General features: G+C 35.4%; 1 protein-coding gene across 3 annotated transcripts; it reads right to left on the reverse strand.

Annotated features, from left to right (window-relative positions):
• On the reverse strand, nucleotides 1–27914 carry LOC136037212 (SH2 domain-containing protein 3A-like). 3 transcript variants are annotated; one of them, XM_065719802.1, is made up of 8 exons: nucleotides 27825–27914; nucleotides 17974–18024; nucleotides 15757–15942; nucleotides 9903–10188; nucleotides 7841–8181; nucleotides 3681–3916; nucleotides 1874–2045; nucleotides 1–763 (listed from the first exon to the last, which is right to left on the reverse strand). In XM_065719802.1, exons 1-8 carry the CDS (start codon nucleotides 27825–27827, stop codon nucleotides 320–322), a joined length of 1719 nt encoding a protein of 572 aa, XP_065575874.1. In that variant the 5' UTR covers nucleotides 27828–27914; the 3' UTR covers nucleotides 1–319. The 3 variants fall into 3 exon arrangements, with proteins under 3 accessions (XP_065575874.1, XP_065575872.1, XP_065575871.1); XM_065719800.1 differs by lacking the exon at nucleotides 27825–27914 and adding an exon at nucleotides 22971–23079 and having other exon boundaries at nucleotides 7841–8178; XM_065719799.1 differs by lacking the exon at nucleotides 27825–27914 and adding an exon at nucleotides 22971–23079.

Genomic DNA, 27914 nt, shown 5'->3' on the forward strand with positions numbered 1-27914 from the left:
TTGAATCCAAAAAGAATTTTATTTGATTCTTCACGTTATTTATTCAACAGACTTAATTTCTCAAAAATATCAGTCACAAATGTTTCACCATCAACAGTCTTCGGGCGCTTTGTTTCAGGGCTGTCACTTAAAAGGTCACTAAGAACAGGTCCAAAAACCGAATAATTGGGTACGCTAGGATTCAAACCATCGGCCTCTCGGGCAAAGGATCCTAAATCTAGCGCACCAATTAAATTATGAATTAAATTATGAAAACACCGTGGCAGTACTAGCTATTCCTCAGTATAAGTTACTAAGTGGATTTATTTTATAGAAATAATTAAAGTTCCGTTTCACGCTCTGTTCCTGATGTTTTTGTAGAACTATCAGCCTCACACTGTTTCTTCTCAAGGTAATAAACATGCTTCAAAAACAGTAAAAGAGTTTCAGTTTCAAAAAACCTTGCTACTTTATAGTCAGGCTTAAAGCTACCAATAATCGCATTCACATTTTGTCGAAATATTCCTATTTTCAGTTGCCATGACCTAGCTTCATAAACTTGTTCATAAATAGCGGTTAAATTTTTGGAACTATCACTAGATGTCTCTTCCAGCGCTATTATTGACACTATCTGAGTAACATCTGGTATAGATGCGTTTGGTGGGATAGGTTCATTTCCTTGTTCTAGGCGTTTAAATATTGGAATAAGTAATGTTTCAAAGTTGAGGGCTAAATTAGTTTCACGTCTTCGCAGCATTTCCCACATGCTCTTAAAGTTGACGTTCTGAAAGAAAATATGAATTATGTTAGGGTTGTTTTACATTAGAAATAAAAATATCTTTTAATATAGACATGATAAAACTTGGTCAAATATTCAAAAAAATAAGCAGCTTTTGAAGTTAATTATTAGTTCTAATTAGAATAACCGTTAAAGGGTTAACCAGGTCTATGAAATTAGGCGATTAGTATAATTTCTTAACTTCTCTTCTATGTAATTTTACGCATTCTTAACAATTTATTGTGAGCATTAGACCTTAAATCCTTCACAAAAAGTATTCTTAAATTTATTCTCATATAGATAAGAAAAAGAATCGAACACAAAATTCATTTTGTCACACTGAATTTCGTAGCACTGCTAAAAAGGATTAAATCAATAACCAAAGGATGTCACCATGGTTGCAGTTGCAATCTAGCAAAGAGTAAAGAACAGACAATAGTAGCCAAAATTTAACAAATTTGTAATTAAAAGGTTTTAAATGACAAGTGTCAACGCCATTTTTGGAATATCAAACTTAAATTAAATTCAACTGAATAGTGTTTGTAATCGCAAGAGGTAATTTTGGTACCCTATGAATGATGTTCTGTTATAATCAAAATTCACCGTTAGAATATCCATTGTAAAGAACCCTCTTCTAAAGCTTTAAATTTAACTGGAGGGGCAAGAAAAACCCCATTCTGTACGTATTGCACTGAAGTGTCTCTTTTTTCCCAACGGATGATAATGTCAATTCAGTGGGCATAGACTAGTGAGAGAGAGCCAATTGAACAGTCTTTACCACAAACAGGCGTATCAAGCCAAGGGGGGGGGGGCACAATTGCCCCCTCTTCCCTATATTTTGAAAAATCTATTAATTTGGTATTATCAAAAAAATAATACCTATTTTGCATTTTCTTTTAGAGTTTGACAAATCAACATAATTCCCCCACTAGATTCTGAAAACAAATGTTCCCCTCCTCGTTATCCTACATTTTGATGGACTAGAAGAAAAAGTATTTTACTTTTATAGCTAAATTATGCCAAAGTCTACAAATAATAAGATTCTTGAGTCTGCGGGATTTCCTTAGAAACTAAAATTAAAGAAAATCAAGGAAGAAAAGTACGAAAAAAACTTACAGGTTTTAATGAACATAAGCCTTGGAGAACAGCATGAAATGAAAATATGTTTCCAATGTATGTTTTTAGATCCATAGCCACCAGAATCCATGTCCTTAGAAATACAAACTTATCTTCATCGGTTGAACATAAGCTGATCGTGCTAGCAACAAAGGAGCTAAGAAGCTGGAACCTAAAAGAGTAAAATAAGAGTGTGTTTATTGTGACAAGAATGCCAAAAAGGGAATATAATTATTCAATTTGGTTAAGTAAGAACTTTCAAAGCCATATACAAATTTCAAAATTAGGAGAACCTAGGAACAAAATTTCAAATAAAAACACCTTCATATGCAGTTATGTAGGTGCAACTTAGCAGGTGCCAAGTTTGAAAATAAGAAACGTGTATGAAAAATCGGCCGAAGTTCTGTGGTTTCACAGTGGGTTTGATCTCTACTTGGTAATACTGAGCCCAGAGCTTGGACCCAGCTGTGGCAACACGCTGCAGAGCCGACAGTTCTATATCTGAAACTTCTTATCATATGAGTTACGAAAAGTCACCTATAGTTAAAAAAAAGTAAATTCAATTTAAAATAATCAAAATTAAAATATTTAATATTATACAAAGCTACTGGAAAATATTAATACTAAAATTAAAATTTATTAAAAATAAAATCAGTTGTGTTAAAATCATAAATAATTAATGTTATCCTTATTCTCTGGCGTACATATAGTTTCCTCTTCCCGTTCTGCTTTGCCCCTCTTTTACCTCGTCGAACTAGGATTTTTGTAGTTCATTGTAGTCCGATTTTTGTAGTCCTAATAAGTCCTTGACTACAAAGACTTTTGTAGTCAAGAAGCGTCGTTAGCCCCATACAAAACAATACAAATCAGTAGAAAATGATTGAAAAAAAATGCAATGATTGCTATAGTAAACAACAGCCACTCCCATAAATTTAACTATGTGTTTAGATGGATATCATCAAAATTATTCAAAGTTAAACATTTCAAATCATTAGTTAATCAACTTACTTAAATCTTTTTTGAAAGAACAATTACCTATGTTATTCTGTTATATTTATCCTTTTAGTTGACTATTGATATACTACGGAATTTTTAATTTCTTGTGATTCAAAAAACATCACATGAATTACTTATTTTTTACACGTTTTCACTAGCTTAAATTTGTTCAATAGCCCTATTCAACATAACAGTTTCAACTTCCTATTGATTATTGCATTGATGAACAGTCAGATGATGATAAATTGGGTGTTTCAACAATTTGGAAGGGCTTGTTTGTAAATAAGAAAAGTTTCTGCTCGATTCTTTTCAAGATTTAGTGTGGTAACAAAGAATAGAATTTACGGAACAAGAAAAATCTTAATAATTTTGTAACAACCAAAGGAAAGATTGTCGAAAATCGCGATTTTCGTGTATGAACAGAACTAAGCTGGATTGGGAGGGGGAGGGATTTTTCACTTTGATGCCCTTAGCATTTTAACCTAACAATAGAGTTTGCCGTTCTGTTACACACCATTTTGGTTTATTTCCTTGCTGGGAGATAACACTCGAAACTATCTTGGGGGAACTGAGGGTGTGTGGCTTTTTTAATACTGCCCAGTTCTAATTGATATTTTACATAGTTTAAGCATTTTTGGCAGATGTTCAATAAACTGTGACGTTCTGAAAGGCAGAGAGTCATTACCACTAGCCCTCGTCGAAACAGTGCTGGTGTTGTCCGGTGGAGCTTCCTTTTATAATGTTTAGAATTGCTTTCACTTGCATCATAAAGGCCTGTTTTTCTAAATTCTTATGCTAATTTCATAGTTACCTAGACATTAAATGTCGTCGATACTTCCCGCCTTGTGGCAGAAGGATCAATTCGAAACCATCAAATACAGGAGATTCTTTACTCTCTTCAAGTAATCCAAACTCACCGAAGTCAACCAAAGTTAGGTTAAGAGCAATAAAACGAGGATTAAGGTTCTCAATGTACTGGAAGACATCTTCAAGTAACATGGAGTCGAATTCAGCTTCAGTTAAAACGTTTTCAATTAATTCGTTTTCCTGAAAAATAAATAACCAGCTATAAAAATCATGGAAGTGGAAGAAACAGAAGCCAATAACAAACAGAACGTCACATCATGTAAGCACTTGCAGAAGGAAGACCTCGTTTGGACTGCTCTAAAATGTGGAAGATAAAATATTAATTCTGCTTGAGATTGTTATTTTCACGGACAAAACTACTAATATCTAAAAATACTTAATTGCTATGCGTTTAAGAATACTTACGTTCTTTCCAAAAATATTTAAATAACTGCATATCATTTATATTAATACAAGTAATATCAAGAATGATCAATACTGAATGTAATTCAATATGTATAACTTTTTTAGTTCTATTATCCATTAAAACTAAATTGGTCGTTCTGAATATTTTTTATAGTGTGTTAAGGGCCACAAGACAACAAAATTCACGGTAGCTCAATCCATTTCTTGTGCGGATATTTTTCCTCCTAGTAAATAATATCTTATATAAACCAAGTTTTGCTTGATGAATAAATGATCTACGACATTATTTATGCCTGTATAAACAAAATATATGATTCCAGTAAGATTCATACTCTGATAATGTTAACACTATTAAATATATAGCATTATTCTTATAATGTATAAAAATATACATAATTACAATAAAATAATTACAGCGTATGTACAAGCACCGTGCTCAAGTTTATGTAAGTTTATTATTGCAAATTCACAAACAAATAAATAAATAGAACAACACTTTCGCGCTGGAGAAAACCTATGAGAATTTGTGGTCGTGCGAAAGTCCACGTAACTTATTACCTACTATCTCGACTATTTACTTAAACCTCAACTATTTAATTAACACTATTATAAATAAACCCCAAAAAAAGTATAACCTGTATGAATATATCTGTTACCAGGGGCTGATGCATGATAGAGCGAACTGTCTGGCTAGTTATGTGTTCCCTCCAATTAAAGTTCAGTATCCTGCGAAGACAGTTGTTCTCGAAAGCGAGAATCCTCTTTTCTTGCTGTTGGTTCAGTTTCCAGCATTCACAGCTATAGATGAGGGAGGAGAGAACAGCCTCAATTTCAGTTTCAGGGAATACTTTTTCGATCGTGAAACTGGCTTTAGTCGATTAAAAGCTTCACTGGCTTGTCCAATCCCAGACTGCAACTCCTTTTCGCTTGATCCAGTTCATTCGACTGTATTTCCAAGGTATCTGAGGTCCACAACCTGCTCTACTGAATTGTCTCCGTACTTCACTCCAAGTGGTGAGTCGCTCATATCGATCCAGTGGTCCTAGAGTGTCGTATGAGGACTCATTCTAACGGAAGTTAAAAGTTCTAGTGCCCTTTTTAAATGACCAAAACAATTGCAGGACATCTAGGCCCCCTCCCAAGCTCATTTTTTCTCAAAGTCACCGGATCAGAATTCTGAGATAGCCATTTTATTCAACATAGTCGAAAAACCTAAAAAATATGTTTTTGGGGACGCCTTACTCCCTCACAGTCCCAGTGGGAGGGGCTGTAAGTTACAAACTTTGACCAGTGTTTACACATAGTAATGATTACTGGGAAGTGTACAGACGCTTTCAGGGGGATTGTTTTTGGCCGGAGGGAGGGAATCAGGGAACGGGGCTATGTGGGGGGAACTTTCCATGGAGGAATTGGTCACGGGGGAAAAAAATTTCCATGGTGGGGGCAAAGGATTTTTTTGGATTTTTTCAAAGAGCAATGAAAAACTAAATATGAAATTTTTTTAACTGAAAGTAAGGAGAACCCTTAAAACTTAAAGCGAACATAAATTATTACGCATATGAGGGATTCACCTCCTCCTAATATCTTGCTCTTTACGTTAAAGTAATTTTATTAATTTCAACTATTTATTCTACGGCATTTGTGATTCAGGGGTCATTCTTAAGGAATTGGGACAAAATTTAAGCTTTAGTTTAAAGAGCGAGGTATCGACGAGGGATGAACCCCCTCATATACGCAATAAAAACATACGAATATAGAAGTTGGTTACGTAAGTTACGTATATTCTTTACTAATGAAAACGCTCGCAAAAAACTAAAAGTTCTAGTTGCCTTTATAAGTAGCCAAAAAATTGGAGGGCAGCTGGGCCTCCTTCCCCGCTCCTTTTTTCTCAAAATCGTTGGATCAAAACTATGAGAAAGCCATTTAGCCAAAAAAATAAATATGCAAATTTTGTTTTAATTATTCATGTGTGGTGAGCCAAAATCAGAACGTGCATTATTTCGAAAACGTTCAGAAATTAAATAAAAAATTTTTTTTTAACTGAAAGTAAGGAGCGAGAACAAAACTAAAACGAACAGAAATTACTCCGTATATGAAAGGGGCTGTTCCCTACTCAACGTCCCGCTCTTTACGCTAAATTATTTTACTGTTTTAAAAAGTAGAGTTGAGAGAAAGAGTCAAGCTTTTGCGTAAAGAGCGGGGCGTTGAGGAGGGAACAGTCCCTTTCATATACGGAGTAATTTTTGTTTGTTTTAAGATCTGATCTCGCTCCTTACTTTCAGTTAAAAAAACTTTTTTTTTTTATTTAATTTCAAATAAAGACGCATGAGATCAACATAGATGAGGTAGAGCAGCGGACTTAACACTGACCCTTGTGGTACTCCACATGTCACTGGAAATGCTGCTGAGAGCAAATCATTCAACACTACTTTGAGGGATTTCCCTTTCAAAATAACTTTCAAACTACTTTAAGCACTTTCCACGGACACCTAACGACACCTTAGTATTGTTTGAAAATCAACTGTATCTAATGCTTTGCGAATATCTATAAATACAGATAGTGGTGTTTCACCTCTGTCTATACCACTGTTAATTGATTCCATAAGTTGTCGCTGAGCTTTTGTCGTCAAGTGCCCTTTGTGGAATCCGAATTGGGTCTCACTCAGCAAACCGTTAGCCTGTAGGAAAATATATAGACGTTTGTGAACAACTTTTTTCTAATAATTTCAGAAACAATGGAAGGATCAAAATCGGTCTCCAATTCTCAATTTCCTTATTAGATATAGTTAAAGAAGTACAAGCTTAGGAAAAGTCAATTTCATAGCTGCAAAAAATGTATAATTTCTAGAGGTAATTGGAGATTTACTGAATCACCTCAACGAATTTTCAATTTTACTCCTCCAACAACATAGAATAAGAGAAACAAAATATTTAAAGTGAAACAAACGCAAAATTCAAGAAAATTTAATTTCAGAGCTGTTACAAACCTATTGAGAGGTCAAACTACAATCAAGTCTCCTTGCTATCAGTGGACTTATTAATTATCAAATCAAGTACGCAAGGAGAAACTAGGTCAGGAACGGGGACACTACAGCAGGGAACCAATTGTAGCAAGACTGTGTTATTTCAGAACAATTTCATTACGTGTAGCATTGTAGCACGTGCTTCAGGGTCGCCACCTGTAGCACGAAAGTGACATTTTTGAACTATGTTAGTACTATTACGGTCAATTTTCGACTCTAGCACCAAATATTGCTCTGTAGCACACAAATGTGGGATATTGTAGCACTTTAGGAACTAACCGTGGTGGCAACCCTGCCCCAAAGATAAAGCTTTTTAGAAATACCCTATTCCGAAACCACACCTCACCCCCTGTCCTCCAAAAGAATTAAAAATTGGAAATTATTCATAAGCATTCGATCAAATTTCAAAACTGGGCATTGTAATTAGAAAGAGCCTATGACCGATTTTGAATCCGAATGGCACTTAGCCAGCAGCAAAGGATTCATTTTCAAGAGAGCCTTCAGGGTGGTAATACTCTATTCAACTAAATGTCTGTGTCGCAATGTGTTTTAAAACACGAGAGAAAATCAGTTTTGTTACTATTGTTGTTATGTTTATAAGAGTTAACAAATTATTGAATATATAAAACCGAACTATTTTCGATAAAAGTATTCTAAAATTAGCGAAATATCTTACTTTATTTACGGTTGGATTCTCGTCATAAGATAGGTTCATATTTTCTGAATGAATATTTAAATCTCGGGCAGATCCTGACTTATGTACCACTCGGCTTTTTGGTGGCAAATCATCAATTCTAGGGTTTTCCTCTTGCGGTGTAGACACATTAGCATTGCTTTCATATTGGATTCCTGGCGCTATAAGACTATCCTTGTCTTCTAGTGATGTACTCAAGTCGGCTTCACCAGATTGACTGCTGGTTCTTAGACTATCTTTATCTGTTCCCACAAGATTGTTCACCAAATCCTCTAAGCTTTCGGATAGTATCTCACTGTCACTGTCACTAACTTCAGAATCTTCTAAAAAAAACGACAGAAAACGAGTTGTGCTAAAATGTTTAAAACTAATAAATACACTGGACTTACCACCAAACCCGATTATGAAGCATAAAAAAATGATAGATTTTACCTCCTTTAAAGTGCTAGTGTTTTCTTAGTAGCGTAGCTTCTACATTTTGTTGTTGGTAACCGGTGGTTACTCACACTCAGCACCGGTGAACGGTATTTCTGACTCAAATGGTATCTTAAACAGAGATGAATTTGCCAATTTGGCTAACAGTTTAAAAAAATTAAGATTAAATCCCCTAAACAATCTTTTGAATCAATGCAGCTTCCTAGAGCAAGAAGACATTCTTTTTCAGAGTTTACTGTTTTCCACAGAAAATTTCTTGGCAAGCTAAATATACTGGCGAGAAAATATATTTCCTATTTCTAATGGATAGAAAAGAGGAAATCAATCAGAATTAGCAATAAACTTCTCTTACCAGACAAAAAATGGTTTACTCGCAACGCTGCCAATATTTAATCAGTTGGTAGCACTGCTGCCATATAATATTTTCCCAAACCTCAAATACAATCAGCTAATGCAAAACGTAAGTACTGGATGAGCGCTAAAAATTTTACGAAACCGAGATAATTAAATAAAATATGATTATTTTGGCTCAATATTCTTTTGTTCGACTTTCAATATTTTTAGCTGTTTTTCATGAACATTCTATGATGATACAGTTTTAGTATGTGTGAGATACAAAAACCAAAATAACGTAGTAAAGCAGTATTTAGTGTTTCAGTACCAAGGGCGGGCTTCTTTAGATATAAAGGCTGGTCAGCAGCTCACAAGATTTGGTACCCAAGAAACTTTGGTGTCCAAAGTTTTTTTTTTAAATTATAATTTAAAAAAATGAAATTTAAATAAACTAAAAGTAAAATAAAGTTACTTAAATTTAATTTAACTAAATCAATTAAATTGAAATTTAACTATGTATAAAACAGAGTTGCCAATTACTAATTTCAGTGCTCCCAAAAATCAATTGAGGTATATAGATGGGACGATAGTACCAGTACGCGTACAGGGCAAGAGTTGGGTCATTAATTGTCAAAGGTATTAAGTTAGGAAAACAGAATTCAAAAGTAGAGATCAAAGAGAACAGGGAGAAAATTGTGTTTGTGCATTACTCCCCCTGCCCTCCCCTCAGAAATAAAAAATATAAAGTTATAAAAATTAAAATTTATTTTTACCAAAAAGTACCCATCATTGACTTATCTTATGTAGAGGCAAAAATTATAACACCATCTATTTCACTTGCTGGCTTCCCAGGGTGCTGCTATATCAACGCTAGAAGCTTCTGGGTAAAAAAAACCTGGTATGTTGCTACTCAAGGTTAAAATCCGACCTGGGTACCAAAGGTCCAACTTTAGTCTGAATCCTAAAGGCTGAGCTAGATTTCGGATTTTTAGCTAGTACTGCTACCAGGAAAGTGTAGACGATTTTGTTTGTAGGAGGGAGCATGGATTCATACAACTTATTTTACGGGGAAGAAGCAGGAAAAAAGATGACGGAATTTCACAAAGTTATTATTTAACCAAATCTTTCTCTATTGATTCTTCAGTATTTTCTGTAAGAAATTTGGAATGGAGGAATTTGTAAGGAATAAATAATTTGGAATAAGGAATGTAGGGTCTTTCCTGTAAATGGCAGAATAAGTTAAAGAACTTCTTATGCAATTTAAATGTGGTCTTACCTTGTGAATCTTCTTCTGGGAGATCTAAGAGTTCTGAATAATCTGAGTGATTATTTTTGGCAATTGTTGTCGCATGTTTCTTTTTCTTCTTTTTACGATTTTTTTCAGCTGCCCTTGTCAATGCTGTAGCTCTGCCAATAGGCCTTGCTATAACTGCTTGACTGATCGCAGATAGAGGTTTTGATGCAGTTTTATAAGCAGTGATTAAGTCCGATACTGTGTCAAAACATTCTTCCTCTAAACAGTATTTTGTAACTTCGTTAATGGTGCCAGGATAAAACAGTACCTGAATAAAAGAGATTTTACGACAACACGCCATTTAAGAACATTTAGTGTCTTCTGTATTTGAGGTAACATACGAGAAAGATATTGCTGAAAATACACAAGTTTAATAAGAACATATTCTAGAATCTTCAAAATTTTAATTGATTTCTCCTTAATATATACATGACAAATTACTCTAGAATTGTAGATATCTTTATTACAACTTATTAGTGTTATAACTGGTAAAATTGGTCACGGTAATATTGGGTACTTTATACGTATTTTAGCGTAATTTCAAGGACCCCCGTAAAATTGGTATTTTACCTAGTTTACGTAGTTTATGTATTTTACGTAATTTACGTATTACCTATTTTCCCCAAATTTTCCGTATTTTACCGGGTTCCTACATATATTATAGACATATTTTACGACGCCTTGCGATTTTCAGAGCAAAAAAGCGTGAAGAGGCTGGCAGAAAAAGGATTGAATATGATTTTGTTTTGTGTGTAGCTGTGTTCCCCCAGTTTTAAAGGCCATCTGCCTTACTGAGGTCTCTTGTAATCAGAACCATAAAGTGTATAATAGTGAAGGTAATTATAATTTTAAAATGGTGAAATATTAGCTGAAATAAAATTACATTAGTTGTGTGAATTGCTAAAAAGACTGCTATAAGCAGGATCAACATATGACAAACAAGAAAAAATAATAATAAAATTAAATAACCGAGAAAAAATGAGGGTAATGTCAGCCAGCCAGCGGAAAAAAAAGAAGTGAAAAAGATAAAGGCAGATATATCGTCAGGGACTTTCGCCCAGCTGTAATTAGTGCTAAAAAGAAAGAAGGAAAAATAAACTTTTTGATTAACTCTTAACTGAGCAAATGAACTCTGAACCAAACAAACCAAAAAACCAAGCCGGAATAAATAAAAGACTATTCACCAATTAGATTGGGCAAGGATTCTCTGTTTAGTGATTTAATTAGCTTGTCTATTGACCTAATTTTCATTAAAAGTGTAGTCAGATGATCTTAATTTAAACTAAAGAAAAATATTATTTGATCCCCTTTAATTTTAATTTATTGTAAATTGGGTTTATAGGAACTTCTCCAGTATCTCTACTTAAAGCAAGGTATCTATTTATTGATTTTTTTTTATTTCAATTGCATTCCTTAAAGAATGTAAGGAAGCCATTTGCTTCACATTAAAGTAACCTTATCAAAAAAAACTACATAATGTGGATTTTCAACAATGTTAGGGGCCAAAGCAGAATCAATATCATCATCCTTATTTTGAATTTCACATCTCAGAGAAATCTTGTATTCATGCCGTCTTTTCCCCGGTAGCCGGCGTTTACCCCCCCCCCTAGAAAATACCCCCACAAAATTTTCCCCTTCCTCGTGGAAAATTTCTCTCACAAAATATTCCCGCCTCCCCTGCGGAAAATTCCCCTTATATCCCCTTGAATAATTCCGGATTTTCATTAGAAGGGAAATTGAAATTCCTACTCTTCTGCTTAAGTCAGGCGCAATGGTACTGCATTACCTATAGTGAAGGCCCATAAAGGTTCAATGTATTAATTTGTGTTCATATTTCTTTTTTTTTTAGAGGCACTTCATGTGGAAGGGATGGTCGAATAAGCTTTAGAGGGGGCTCAGTCAATCGGAAATCAAAAGTTCCAGTGCCTTTTTTTAAGATTTAGCCTGCTTTTCAATTTCTAGCGAATGGTTTGTTACTGACTACAGTGTCTAAAAAAATTCTTATTCTAGTTTAACTCCCCTTGTGTTTCAGCAGTTGTTCTGAAAGAATCTTCAGAAAAATACAGAATTAGCTCTAGGGGAGAGACGGTGGAGGTAGAAATCAATACGTAACCCTCAGAGCCGTGTCCAGGACTTTTGTTTAGGGGGGGGGGCTTAGGAACAGGCACGGCCACCTGAATTCAAGTCTGAAAGAGAGGGGCTAAATTTACCAGCAAATTCTGTTGCAAACAATTTTCATGACAGTGAAAGCGACTGAATGTTCCACTATTGTGATCCAGTGTTTAGTTAATCAAAACTGTCAAAGTGTTACAAACCTCTTTTTTACTTTTTTCGATACTTTTATTAATAAATGAAGAATAACGTGTTTATGATATAAGGAATGTGGAAGAACACAGCTATTCAAATATGCAAGGTTGTTACGGTATCATTTCTTATGTTTAAATGTAGAAAAAATGACTAATATGATTTTACTCCCAAATAATAGTAAATTTTAGTTTTTATTTTATTCTATCTTTTTTTTTATCATATTTTTTACAAAATAGATGTCCGAAACCAGGGACTGCCCAATTGTCGAGGTTGCTGAGGCAAGTACAGAGGCCCATGACTGCAAATGACTCAATGAAATTCATAAGAAACTTTGGATCTTAATTTTTTTTGTTCTAAAAATAATTTATCACCTAAATTTCAATTAGGCTGCATGATATCAATTAGGCTATACTATTTGCTCTTAGATTCACAAAAATCGATACCAAATTGCAAATTCCACCTAAAAATGGTTCAATCAGCTGACAAACGCTCGTTTTGAAAATCTTCTTCTTTATAAAAGAGACGGTCATGGTAATAATTTAACAAAATGTAGATTATACAACTCATGAGAAGGGTCCTCATGTCCTAATTATGTAGAAGATATTTCTAATCTTCCTGCTTTCACTAAGGGGCAGAGAAGTTTCTTTTATCCCAAACATAAATTTGATGAGTTGACTGTTCTAGGTTGCCCTGTATTCAAATTATGTATTTGCAAATTATGCAAATTATGTACAATTTATGTATTTAAATTGTTTTTCTTATGTTCGTTTACTTTCCTTTTTTAGTAATTTAATTTGGCCAGATCTCTCTCATCTGCACTGCTGCCAAAATATTTGCCATAATCCTACAAAGTCGTTTTCGTATTCAGCACCACGTAAAGACAAGGCCCAATCAAGCAGAATTTCCCCCAGGCATGGGAACAATCGACCAACTATTCATCTTAAGACAAACCCTTGAACACAGGGCAAAACACCAGGAACCGACAGTGTCGGTTCATAGATTTTATTACAGCTTTTGATTCTGTTCTAAGGGATGGAATCTGGAAGGCCGTGACAGAGGATGGAGTACCAAGCAAGATAGTTAGACTTATCCAAGCAAACTACAAACTCGAGCCCAAATTCAGATCATGGGGAGCTCTCTTCGATATTCCAAATTGAGTTTGGTGTCCGACAGGGATGTATATTGTCTCCCGTCTTATTGAATTTCGTAATCGACTGGATTATGACCAGAGCAATGGTGATCTTCTCAGGCGTTGAAGTAAGACCCAACTTTGTGATCACCTATCTGGATCTCGCCGACGATATGTTCATATTAGCTGGATCTCGTTCAGAAGCCCAATCCATGCTATCGAAGGTAGCTGAAGAATCCTTTCTGTTCGGCCCGAAGATAAGCTCCTCGAAGACAAAAGTCATGGTGTCTGGTATATCAGCTCAAGACGCCCCCCCCCCAATTTTACTAGGACAGTCACCAATAGACGAGATTGATGAACTCAAATACTTAATAGACCCAATCTTTGATAGAGCCAATAGGAGGATGTACATCAGAAATTCAGTCGAAAATTGCTTCAGCGACTGGAGTCTTCACCCAGCTAAATTCTCTATGGAACCAGAAAAATGTTCATTTGAAGACAAGAACAAGGATATATCAGGCCCTTGTTCGGTCTAACTTACTATACGGCTGTGAGACGTGGGCTCACATCCGACATTCAAGCCCTCAACGAATTTGACCATTCATGTCTAAGGAGAACCATTGGCATTAAACTCCATGATCGAGTCAGCAATGACGAACTTCGTAAAATCTACCATTAGCGGTTTGATTTGACCACTTTAATTAAACAAAGAGGACTCCAACGGTTCGGCCATACAATTTGCCGCCCACACCAGACCTCCGTCAATAAATCCCTCAGATGTACACCAATTCCGGGATGGAAAAAGCGACATGGGGGGCAGAAGAAAACGTAAATCACCTGCATCTAGGCTGACCTAGACCCAGTCGGTGGCTTCAAGAAGTATGGCCGAAGATGGGAAAGGTCCTGGCTCAAATTGATTGAACCACTCACGAACGACCGAGCCTCTTGGCTTACTACAATGACGAAGCCACTGGACGCCAGGGAAAGCTGAGATGCTTGAGTCCTGAAACGAGTAAAGTACAAGAAGGTAGCTTGGCCTGTGGACATCTAGCAAATGTCATTGAATATCCATGTTTGACTTGTCCAGCTTCATTCCCTTTCCAGGAAATATGTCTACACTTTTATTTTAATAAATATACCTTTATTTATCTATAATAAAACCTTTGGCATATCATTTAAAAAAAAGTAGAGACACATGTACACAGGAAGGGATTAGAGTATAGAGGTTCCAGAATGTTGCTTAAACCTTTTTTTTTATTGATGTTCCATAAAAATTGGCTATTATACCCTTTTTAAAATATTTGAAGTTCTATCTGTTTCGTCGCGACTCATGGTGTTTAGATAAGATCTTCTTTAGATGAGACGTTACTTGGATCATAATATTAAAACTAAACAAACTATTTGAATCGTAACGACATCTGCGCATCTGCAGCTTTCCCTTGAAATAATTTTTCGTTTCTGTTTTGTTGACGTTGTCTTGTCTGTTTGGGAACATGGGCATGATTCTCTAAGCAATTTTTTTTGGTGCATTTGAACGCTTTTGACTCAAATCTCCAATTTATATTAAAGCTGGAAGATTTAGGGAAGCTCCCTTTCTCAGATTCTAATACTGAATTTTCTATCTAAGGGAAATCCACCCACAACGATCGTTATGTAAATTTCTTGTCAAACTGTAAAAAGAGGGGGTTGTAATCCCTTTAGTCGATCGAGTTCTAAGTATCTATTTACATTGTCATGTAGCCTATGAATTAAATTATGTTAAAGATGTCCTATTCTGTAATGGTTACCCCATTAAACTTATTGAGAATATAATGTATAGAGAAAATTAAAAAAGGTAGGACAAGGACAAGTGAAAAACTTGAAAAGTTTTTAAAGAAACATAATTTCTCTTTAAAAAACGAACTGAAGAAAAAATCAAGTCAGTAGGCAAGCTATGTTGGGCACTAAGCAGAGAGTTCTTCCCCAATCTAATTTTTAAATAGTCTTTCATTTATTCTGGCTTGGCCATTGTTTGTTTGATTCAGTGTTTCTTCTGCTGTGTTGGAGTTTACTTTCAAAAATGCAGTTTTAGGACTGAAGACAGCGTAGCGGAAGTCCTGGCTAAAATATCTGCTTTTGTCCTGTTCGTTTCTTTTCTGTCCACTGGATGACAATCACTACAGCACGCTGCACATGACAAAAAATGATTTTTGTAATAGTAATTTTTTCCTAATATTTGAGCATCTAAGTATAGTCCAATTAAGTAATTCAATTATTATACCACGTGGCGGGATAAAGCAAGATGTCTCTTATTCTCCCATTTTCTTATATTTATTTTTACTGTAAATGAAAATAGAGCATCGTCTAAGAAACTATTCAAAAAATTGAAAAATAAACCAATTGAAAGAACATTATGCTTACCTTCCTCACAATGTAATGGAGATTCTGACTTTTCCATCGACAGCTCACGACAAAATGCGGATCTACTGAAGATGTACCTGTTACTCTCACTAAGAAGTCTCCGTCATTTTTTAGCAGTTCTTCTGCTACGGGCCGTGGTAAGCTTCCGTGAAACCATGGCCATGATCTGGGATCATCCTTTGGCAACTGAAGTTCAAAATTAACGCATCTTAAAAATGTTTTTGACAATTATGGAAGTAGTTCTTTATATTTCGCAATCATATAGTTGAATCTTAATAGGTTTTAAACATTTTCTATTTTCATCTCGCAGATGAAAACGGACATAAAGATGAAAACGATTGCAAAATAATTTCTTGGAAATTTATTTGCAAATATAAATTAATTTAGGGACTGCATTATTTTTAGATACTATATTAAAAAGATGCATACAGAACTGAGGATCACCATTATCCTCCTTTTCAATTATGAAAGCACTCGTATATTTGAAATTATAATACAGATGTGATATTTATTTGAAGTATCGATAATACACAGTCTGAGAAGTGAAAAGTAAATTTTCCTTTAACTTTATTAGCATGATTTAACCATTATTATAATGAGTTTGTATGAAAATCTTCTTCGCTATATTACTATCTATCTATTAAAATGGAGAGATACTTTTATTTAGGGAGATATACTAAAAGAAGAAATAAATTGAGCTTTAATGGCTTGTGACGTCCAGCTTTTTTTGTGAAAAACAAAACAGAGCTTTTTTGTGGGTAATCATGACATGCATTTAATTCAAAACTTTAAAAGCAATGTTTTCAGGCAGTTGGATAAAATTTGAGTCGGTAAAATACTGGCTCGTATATTTTTTATCAGGGTAACGGGAAATGTATGACGTAAAATCAGGGAAAGGAGATCACTTTCGTAGGTAAAAGCAAAGAGAAACGAAGTAATTCAAATAACAGTTTTGTCCAAGTAAGCTGGTAAAAACACCCAGCCATCAATATCCACTGCCCCCTCAAAAACATCTTGGTTAGTGACACCTCAGGTCGGCACCAGACCAAGTCCAAGGGAAGTAATTACTGGTACTTCTTAGTCCATGCCTGTTATTTCTGTACACGTCCATGACAAGGAAACCCTTCAACAGTTGCGGCTAATTTCCTATTTTTAAATTGTTTTCTATAACCTTTATGATACCTTGCTATGGTAATTCAACTCCCCAAAACACGAAAAAGGAATTGAGATAAATAAAAATGTAAATATAAAATACCATGGGATATTCTAAGCCACATGTTCTGCCTATATTTTCCAATATTTCTTATTTTATTCGATATTGGCATTTGTCGTACCTTTTTGTATCTGCTCGATTTCTTATTTTTCCGCTGTGAGAATTTTTCACAGGGGGGGGGGGGATTTCCCGAGGGGAATGTACACAGAGAAATTTGACGGGAGGGGACGTTTTGCTGGGGATAATTATTTTGCTTTGGATACTCTTTCGGGGAGATTTTTCCTGGGCGGAATATTCCAGGGCAGGGAATTTGTCGGTGGGGTTTTTCAGTGGGAAACACCAGGCCCCCATACTATAATGGATCCTTCACTAAAGTTCGTCTATTCGTTGATTCAAATGCCTGTTCAAAATATGTAAAACTGACGACTAAAGAAACTTAATAATTGAGATGCTTGAGCAGTCATTAATCTAAGAGTGAAAATTTGGTCACATCCTTTCCTCGTCCTGAAACAACACGGCTCTTCTCTAAAATTTTTATTTACATCCTCTAATGGTTTAACAAGAATAATCGTAGTGATTGATTTGCCTTGCTTAGCGCTTCTTTATCAGTTTAGCACAACAAACTCGAACAATTTCTGAAGTCTAGCTTTTTTTTTCTCTAGCAGTAGGCCTACTTTTTGTAAGAGAGTGAATTTCGCTGTAAGTAAAATGGCAGTCCTGGTTTTGGGTATGAGGTAATACCTGTAGTTTATGCTTTCAACTTTTTAACTACACATTGTCAAGTCCTAATCTATAATTAGGTTTGCTTATCGGGGACAAGCCGTATTGTAAATCATTCAACTTCTTGCTGAAGAAACGCTTATTTAGGAATAGTAACTAAACCATTTACTTTTCAACTTTCTTACATAAGCAAAACAAGAAAACTTGACAAAATTCGTACCTATAGATATTTCAAAAATCTACAAGTATGAGGAAAATAAACTTGATCGAACTTAAGGACTTACAGCTTTCAGTTCCCAGGCAAGTAATTGCAGTTCTTTGTTTCTCTCCTTCACCTAAAAAGTAAAAAAGAGCAATTAAACTAGAAAAAAGTTGAGGCTGTCCTCAAGTCCAAACAATTCGTGTCCCACTCTCGAATTAGGTGTGATTTTTTTGGAAAAATAAACTAGGTGTGTATTATACTATATTTCCAATATGATTTTCACATTTTCACAGTAATTGTTTCACTTTAACTGTTTCAAAGCCCATTGATTTCATTTTTAGCCCTTCTCGGGAAAAAGCTAAAGTTGTATTAGGTTTTGTCAGGTTTCAACTTATTTCAGATATCTGCTGCCCAGACCTCTTCCCATTGGGGCTTGACTGTCAAATTGACAAACTTCAGTTCCCCCTAGTACGTACGACAAAGTACATTTTTGGCTTTCCTCTTCTTTGGGTTCCCTCTGGTTGCCACCCGAGTACCGTTCTGAGGAGTCTATCTTCCACCAGACGGAGACGTGTCCCAAGTAGCGCCATCTTCGTTGGTGTATGACATATGTTACCGGGGCTGATGCATGATAGAGCGAACTGTCTGGCTAGTTATGTGTTCCCTCCAGTTAATGTTCAGTATCCTGCGAAGGCAGTTGTTCTCGAAAGCGAGAATCCTCTTTTCTTGCTGTTGGTTCAGTTTCCAGCATTCACAGCTATAGATGAGGGAAGAGAGGACAGCCTCAATTTGAGTTTCACGGAATACTTTTTCGATCGCAAAACTTGCTTTAGTCGATTAATCCTTTTCGCTTGATCCAGTTCATTCGACTTTATTTCCGAGGTATCTGAGTTCCACAACCTGCTCTACTGAATTGTCTCCGCAATTCACTCCAAGTGGTGAGTCGCTCATTGCCATGCTTTTCGTCTTGTCCAAACTAATATTCAGTCCCAAAAGACTTGCTTTCCCCCGTATGACATCGAGAATCTCCTGGAGCCTGTCCTTATTTGCCTCAACCATGGTGATGTCATCGCCGAAATCAAGATGTGCTAGTCGTTTATTATCACATATTTGGATCCCAAATCGTGTACAATCTCGGAGCACTTAATCGACAACAATGAAAAAAAGCAGGGGGGAGAGGACAAATCCCTGTTTGACACCAGACATGATACTGAAATACATTGTATTGCCTTCGTGGGTCCGAACGCAGCATTGTGTGTTTTCGTACAGTGCAATGATCAGGGATTCAGTGAAATTCTAGTAAATAAACTGCATCAGTAAATATTTATTTAGTTGATTTTTAGAGACACTTTCAGATTAATAGCATTTTATCCCCAACCTCCCAAAGGCCATAGCATAGGCTGTATACAAAGTTTCAAGTAGCTGCTAATGAGAAACAGGTAAAAAAGTAATCAATGACTTTTTATATTTTTGAACTTAAAATTTCAATTGGCTTTTTTTTCTGCAAACGAATAAGTTATGCAAAAACATACTCCTGACACCAAGTGTTTATCGATAGATGTTAGGGGAAAAATCAGCATATGGGCAAATGTGAAACTGAATAATTGACAGTAACTGTAGTACTGGAACAATTCATTGCCCCATCACCGTTTCTTGCCTTATCCTCCTAAATTACAATCACAAGGGCTACTCCATTCGAATCTAATATGCTTTTTGGGAGCTGAGAGTGTCTTAAGGGTAGCTAGCATTTCTTTGCCATTTTGACCCAGAGTCTGATTGTGGCAAAATGATGCAAAACTGAAGGTTCAAATTTTTATTAAAATGGACAGGAATGAATGCCCTTAATGCTAATATTCCCAGGGGAAAGAGCCGAAGGCTATGGAAAAGCACTCATTAGATTCAATTTATAATTCATGAAGAAAATACCTATTAAGACTATTAAAGCAATATTTCACAAATATTGTACATATAGAATTTTACGTTTTTAAATAAACTTTTGAGAAATGTCGGACACTAAGCAAATGGCTCTTTTTATATCAAATAAACATCAACAGAAAGAAGAGCGTATTATTCCGTATTGAGACAAGACTTATTCATATGTAGTATTAGAGTTCCAACAATCTTCCCTGTTTTCTGCAAATAAAAGAGTTACTGGTGATCTGTGCCAAAAGCAACAGAAACTCTACGAGAAAAAATTATACCAACAAAAAGACCAAAGGAATACATTTCTTTCATGATTCCACATAATTTAAAGTTCATTAAATTTAATACTATCCGTCAAAAGCAAGAAACGACATCAAAAAGGTAGATGATGAAATTACATTGTTAAGGGCAGCGTGCCTGAAAACTCTGGAGTAAAAATTTCACGCCCCTATCATTGAAAATGTTAAATTTCGTATTCTCTTCTAGAAGCATGATTACGCTTGCAGGGTTCGCTGATATGCTAAATATAATGGTTGCGATTTTCTTTAAGATTGCTTGAATTTGGAGGGGGAGTCTCCCTTTTTCCGAAAATCAGACAATTTTCTTAGGCTCGTAACTTTGGTGAGCATCGGTAAAATTGATGACCTTTATATATTTAAAATCAGAAAAATTGAGTTCTTTTGATCTATTGTTATCAAAATTCCTATCTATTGTTATCAAAATTCCGTTTTTTAGAGTTTCGGCTACTATTAAACCGATTCGCTCCTTACTTACACGCTTGTATCAGCAATATGGGGGAGACGAAAACTAAATCAAGATAAAATGTTTTTCGAACTATAGTCAGCACAGTACCACTGCCTTATTACACGGTGAGGTGGCTTCTGTGTATTATTTTTTCTTTTCCCCAGACCACTTCGTATGGAACGGTGGTCGTAAAAACTTCTGAGGGGCATATTTGATTGGAAATCGAAACTTTGAGTCCCCTTTTAAGGATTTATAATTGATTGGAGGTAAAATAGTCTCCCAACCCTTTACCATCACCTTGTTTTGCTACCCTCATTCCAAGACATTCGATCAGAATTTTGAGATATCAATTTCAAAAGTCTTAAAATTTTATATGAGGGTGCACTAGATTGCAGGAACCATGAAATTTTAGTGTGCTTGGGCCCGGGAGATGGAGTTTTGCTAATCTCAAATGTGTAAAACACACGGATGTATTTTAGATATTTTTGTTTTTAGGGAATAGTATTACATTAAAATAGCATTAAAGTAAGAACTGCCACATCAAAATTAACCAATGAATAAAGACCATTTCATTCAAGGCAACTTTTATTACTTCCGACAACACCGTCTGAGTTACATTTTCTAGCTACATTGTTAATATGGGCATAACTGAGCTGAACGGGGTTGATTTGAAAGGGGGTGGAGTTAAATGGGGTTGAGTTACATGGGGATTGAATCCAATAGGATTGAATCAAACGATGGCTGAATTTCAGGGGGTTTAAGCTGCTTTGGGGATGAGCTAAATGAGGGTTAAACAGCGTGGGAGATAAGTTGAATAATGGATGAGTTACAGGGAAGTCTGAGTGGAATGGGCTTGAGTTGAATAGGGTTTGAGTTAAGCGGAAGTTCAGCCAAACGTGGTTTGAGCATAAGATGATATGAGTTTTATGAAGTATAGATTAAACGCGGGTTGATTTGAATGAGGGTTAAGTTAAATGGGTAAAGTTGAACGGGGTTGAGTTAAACGAGCATTCAGTTTCATGGAAACCGAGATGATGTGATTAAAGACGATTTAATGCTCTTTCAAAACCTGGTCAAATCTGTTGCACTACTTTTGATGGGATACACTTTAAAGTACAATAGAAAAACATTTCCATCACCATGGTTAAATGTTTAATGTCGGGGTTTCTTTGTTTCTCTGTTCTACATTTAACGTTAAATAAAGATGGATTTTAAAGGTACTCATCGCAATCAAAAGAGAAGAAATGTGGATCCTTTGGATGATACAATCTCTGAAAAATCCAGCTGTAAATGTGTAGATGTGAAGTACCTGCACTATAGCAAATAGAATATACAGCACCTACTATTACAGAATCGCGCAATAGAACATATCGAACTGTAGTTACGATACGTACTGTATAGGCTGTTGAATTATACGAAAGACATGACCTTTTGGAACAAAAGTACTACTTTTGCAAAGACATTACTTCCCCTTCATTTGCTCGAATTAAGTTCAGAAATACGTCGCTTAGGTCTGTTAAAACCTTGTGAAGTTTGCCGTGGGATATCATTGCCATGAAACAGGCTTACCACAGAGCTTCATACAAATGAAGCTCTGTCATTGGGCAAATTTGGCCAAAACTTTAGAAAGTTTTTTGTAACAGGCGGGTTCAAAATTCAAACCGAAGATATTAATGCAAGAATTTTCTCAAAGTCCCTTGGGCTTGTCTCGGGTAAAAAGGGAAAAGACCTGTAGACAGCAGACTTGTACTTCTATGTTTCCGACCAGTATGCATTAGTAACATATTTAGTCTTTTTTCACCTTATTACCTTTTCAGGATTTTATTTTGTATTTATATTTGTGATGAGGCCAACTCAGCTGAATTGGGCTAAACTGGTTGTTTAGCCCAACTCAGTGCCAATCGAAATTTTCGCTGTCATCAACTTTTCAGGATGCCTTATATTCATTATTTGGTTCTTAATTGGTACTAGAACGTCGATTCAGCAGTAACAAGGGCCTTATTCTGCTGCACTGTAGGATTGTCAAGAAGAATCCTTAAGGTCAGGGTGACGTGGGATACTGCATACCACGCATATGGGCAGGAATTAAATTTCAGGGTGTTGGGGCTCAGATGCTTCCAGTCCCGCCCATACAATAAAGATAAATCATAAAGATAATATATAAAAAAGTAGCCTGGACAATTCTGGGGATACGTATGGGCTAAATACACCCTTTCTCTTAACTATTCTGCTCTATATGTTATTTTATACTTTCAGAAAATGAGTATTAGACCATTAGATGACGTTCCACGACTTAATTATATCCCCAAGGCCTACTAAAGATTTTACAGGTCCTTTATTGTTAAAGACGAACATTAAAAGTCTTGCACTATACAAAGTTTAGATACTAATGCAAATTAAAGTAGCCTTTACCTTTTTGCTACTTCGGAAACGTAACCACATTTAATAATTCCTTTTAGAAAAAAGAACAATGCTTATCTGAGGCTTTTAAAACTTCTGAATATTAATACAAAGATTAGATTATGACAAGCTATATTTTTTTTCTTTCGTTACGTATAAAATGACGTATTGTGATAAGAATTGCGAATGATCATATATATATATATATATATATATATATATATATATATATATATATATATATATATATATATATATATATATATATATGTATGTATGTATTTGTATCATTCTTTCGAAGAAACAGTTATTTTGAATTATAATTAGGTAATAATAGGTAATGAAAATGGGTTTCTATTGGAAGACTATTTATCTGAAGTCATTATATTGGCTACTCATAAAATCCTTTCGGAATAGTTAATCGATTGCCTGAATCTTTCGAATAGATTAAATAAAAAAAAGTAAGGAATACAGCTCTGGACTTTAGGGTCCCTGCTGGCACTACTGGTCTCCGTTTCTTGGACCTTCAGTCAGGAAGTGCAATGGGGGGTTGGGGGCAAACCATCCTGTTCTTTCGCACAACCTTCCTGAGATTTCTCCAGGTACCCATTTAGAGCTGAATCGACTCTGGCTGAGCTTACAGAGTCACCAAATAATTGGAAATGCTAGGATTCGAACCTTCGTCCTTTCTGACAAAGGATCCTAAATCCAGCGCACTAATCCACTCAGCAAGGACAGCCGTCAGAATAAATAAATAATAAAAAAAACCATCAAGTTAGAAAAATAGAGACAATAAAACTTGCCTTTAAAATACTTCTTATTCCGGTTCAGCGACCCTAGAGATTTAGTAGTCAATCCCCAAGGATTTTGGACACAAAGTCAAACTTTACCGTAAAGAAGGGGGAAGTGAATATCAAAAGTCATGTACAGAATAGTTCCTTTTCAGTTGGAGTTATAATGTCGTCTATTTACTTTTATCTGAAAAAGAGTTTCTCTATAAAATTTTTGTTCGTTTTTAATAAAATGGCAGGAGGTGCTCTAAAAGTGAAGAGGGCTTACTAATCCCTAAATTATAGCTCTTAAAGTCAAAATTGAACCTTTGTCAAGGAATGCTTTAAGAAAAAGATTTGGTTTTCGAAATAAAGCATAATTATCCAAATTATCTCATTCCCACAATCATAAGGTCCCATACCGCATACTTTGTACTATGTACGATGAGCTTTCAATAAGTTACTTTATGAATCGCTATAGCTCAAAAATAATTTATTTAATCAATTTAAAACTTTAGCTACTTTTCAACACAGTCCCCAAAAATTTAGACACTTATCCTGTCTTTGTTGTACTTTGTGCAAACCTCTGGTGTGAAATTCTTTGGTTAGATCTCGATGCCACTTCTGCATCTGATTTTAATCTTTTTCATTACATCAAAAATATTTCTCCGTATGACCTCTTTAAGGGGTCAGGCTCTAATGAGCGAGGTCAACAAACCAGAGTCTGATGGGTGAGGTCAGGGCTGTAGGGGACATTTGGATCTGTTTTGAACTGTTTCTTGATTTAGCACTGCCGCATGTGGGCGTGCGTCGTTATCGTCATTTGGTTAAGAGTTCATGACGTTTCACTCGAATGACATTGCTTCCTTTTTCGCCAGCATATCACCGGAATGCTGGCTGTTGGTTGCTCAATAATCTTAAAGATAGTCACAATAGTTGTGATTGGATAGTTGCCCTGTGATTTCCAGAATGTTGTAAGCCTGACTCAAGAACTGTCATTTTAACAAAGGTTTGTGGACTCTTCACTAACAGATTAAATTTTCTTTCTTGCTTTCTAATCATCAAACTGTTTCTGCTTTCAAGTGGAAAGCTCCGTTCTAGCAGGCAAGTAGGTAGGCACCAGTTTCAAATTGAAGATGGACTAAAATCTGTAAGTGTTAAATATATGCGACAGTTACCCGGTCCCACAGCCAATATATCTCCTTTGAGTGAAAAATAGAAAAATATACAGAAACAAAAAAGTGCCATTTCCCATGTGTCCGAAAGTGCTGTCATCTATTGTTTCTACCCATTTCTATTCGTGATTTCAGCTGAGTTAATCATTCGGTTATTCGCACTTGGGAAATTTAAAGGGGTTGACAACTTTAGTAGTAAGGTACACACTGAAACCAAAACTAGGCTGATACCAATCGTGAGACATATAGGGGAGTCTTACGCAACAGTCGGCTGTTAGCTCATAATCATCTTCGGCAATGAGGGATTCGCAACTTTTGTGGTAAGACATGTAGGGGACTTGTCAAACAGTTCGCGGTAACGAACTGTAGAAAGGAGCGACCCAGCTCAATAGTAACCAAACTCTAAAAAACGGATATTTGACACCAATAGTTACATCAAAAGAATCACATTTTAATTCTGATTTTAAATATATAAGTTAATCAAGTTTAGTTTTACCTATCAAAAAATACGAGCCTGAGAAAATTTATCATATTTTAGAAAATAAACCCCCTAAAAGTCATAGAATTTCAACGAAAATCACACCATCAGATTCAGCGTATAATAGAACCCTAATGTAGAAGTTTCAAGCCTCTATCTACAAAAATGTGGAATTTTGTATTTTTTGCCAGAAGACTGATCACGGATGCGTGTTTATTTCTTTGTTTTTTTTTTCCCAGGGGTGATCGTATCGACCCAGTGGTCCTAGAACGTTGCGAGAGGGCTCATCCTAACGGAAATTAAAAGTTCTAGTGCCCTTTTTAAGTGACCGAAAAAATTGGAGGGCACCTAGGCCCCCTCCCATGCACATTTTTCCCCAAAGTCACCGGATCAAAATTTTGAGATAGCAATTCTGTTCAGCTTAATCGAAAACCTAATAACTATGTCTTTGGGGAATACTATATCCCCCAAAGTACCCGGGGGAAGGGCCGCAAGTTACAAACTTTGACCATTGTTTACATATGGTAATGGTTATTATAAAGTGTACAGACGTTTTCAGGGGGGCTTTTTCGCCTTGGGGTGGGAGTTGGTCAAGGGGTTACGAGGGAGGATCTTACCAAAGAGGAATTTATCATGAAGGAAGAGAATTCCCATGAAGGTGGCGCAGGATTTTCTAGCATTAGTTACAAAAAAAAAAACAATGTGAAAATAAATAAATAAAAAAAATCATCTGGAAGTAATGAGTAGCAAAACCTAAAACGAACTTAAAAAATTACGTATATAAGGAGGTTCGTCTCCTCCACAATACCTTGCTCTTTACGCTAAAGTATTTTTAGTAATTACAACCATTTATTCTACGGTGTTTGGGATTGAGGGGTCAGTCTTAAAGATCTGGGATAAAATTCAAGCTTTACTTTAAAGAGCGAGGCATTGACGATGGGGCCAACCCCCTCATATACGTAATAAAAATACACAAATATAGAAGTTCGTTACGTAAGTTAATTCCTATAGTACGTATGTGTATTACTAACAAAAACGTTCGTACAAAAAATAAAAAATGTCTAGTTGCATTTTTAAGTAACCAAAAATTTGAGGGTAACTAGGCCTCCTCCCCCACCTCTTTTTTGTCAAAATCAACCATTCAAAACTACGAGAAAGACATTTAGCAAAAAAAAAATAATATGCAAATTTCGTTTTAATTATTCATGTGCGGTGAGCCAAAATAAAAAAATGCATTAATTCAAAAACGTTCGGAAATTAAATAAAAAAACAAGTTTTTTTAACTGAAAGTAAGGAGCGACATTAAAAGTTAAAACGAACAGAAATTACTCCGTATATGAAAGGGGTTGCTCCCTCCTCAACGCCCCGCTCTTTACGCTAAAGTTGTTCAATTTTTTGAAAAGTAGAGTTGAGAGAGAGAGTCGAACTTTAGCGTAAAGAGCGGGGCGTTGAGGAGGGAACAGCCCCTTTCATATACGGAGTAATTTCTGTTCGTTTTAACTTTTAATGTCGCTCCTTACTTTCAGTTAAAAAAAAAACTTTTTTTATCTAATTTACTTTAAGACCCTTACAGATTAACAACTTCAGCGTTTAATCGAAGCGAGGAAACAAAACTAAAGTGTTGCTCTTTTAATACTTTGCTCGGCGAAGCCGAACAGACGCTACCGCAACACCTAACGTTACCCACGCAACGTAGATCTAGTTAATATTCGATAGGCATAGTATTTCAGAAATGAATATCATTCTCAAGGCATTTTCATTACGAATCTTGTTGTTTATTTCGTAAAGTATTATTGGTTAACGAATTGTTTTACGAACATTGTTTATTTCACTCTAATTCTGAGTCTGTAAAATGTATTAATTTTAAAACTACTCATTATAAGCTTATAGCATATGCAAAAACCAAGCTATCTCTATTTGGTATATTATTTAGCAAAGAAAATTAAGGCAAAAGTATAGCATTAAACATTCGTGTAAGTATACACCTAGAATTTTACATTTAATTTAGCCAAAGGAGTAAGATACATTAAATATCATATTGTTCATATGTCCCTTTTTGAAGCAAGAATAACATAATTAATTAATTTTATGCTTTGTCAGGTATAGCCGGATAGCCGGTGTATACATTTTCTTGCTGTGCTGAGAATCACAAAATCAATGAGCCTAATCCTGACACACTATTCTGCAATCAAATTCGCCTTAAAAGGGAAGCACATGAGATTTGAGCTTGTATGCTGTTTGATAGAAAAAAATTAAATAGAAAAATTGAAAAATACATCTTCTAAAAATGTATATAACGATTCTTATTATTTGAATTTGGATCATACTCGCGCTTGACTTGCTGAGCTTAGAAATGAATCTTAGTCTCTAATTTTTTGTGAAGAAGTTACTAATTAAATGCTAAATTTCCTTTGGACGGTACAGCCCCACTTCATAATCTTACCATTATCCTTTATCAGGCATTTTCGCACAGCTTCTTTAACAGACTGCTCTCTTTCTCCTTTCCACAAGAGGAGAAGAATCTTGGCTTGAC

The sequence above is a fragment of the Artemia franciscana genome, chromosome 16, assembly GCF_032884065.1.
Source record: "Artemia franciscana chromosome 16, ASM3288406v1, whole genome shotgun sequence".
NCBI lineage: Eukaryota > Metazoa > Arthropoda > Branchiopoda > Anostraca > Artemiidae > Artemia > Artemia franciscana.

What these genes read in the sequence shown, in the direction of transcription:
- LOC136037212 (XM_065719799.1), bottom strand. Translation starts at nt 23,000, where the DNA reads ATGTGGTTACGTTTCCGAAGTAGCAAAAAG. An exon ending in CGACGACATTTAATGTCTAG is followed by an intron (nt 2,046 to 3,680) that starts GTAACTATGAAA and finishes TTACTCTTTTAG; the next exon opens with GTTCCAGCTTCTTAGCTCCT. An exon ending in GCTTATGTTCATTAAAACCT is followed by an intron (nt 764 to 1,873) that starts GTAAGTTTTTTT and finishes ATTTTCTTTCAG; the next exon opens with AACGTCAACTTTAAGAGCAT.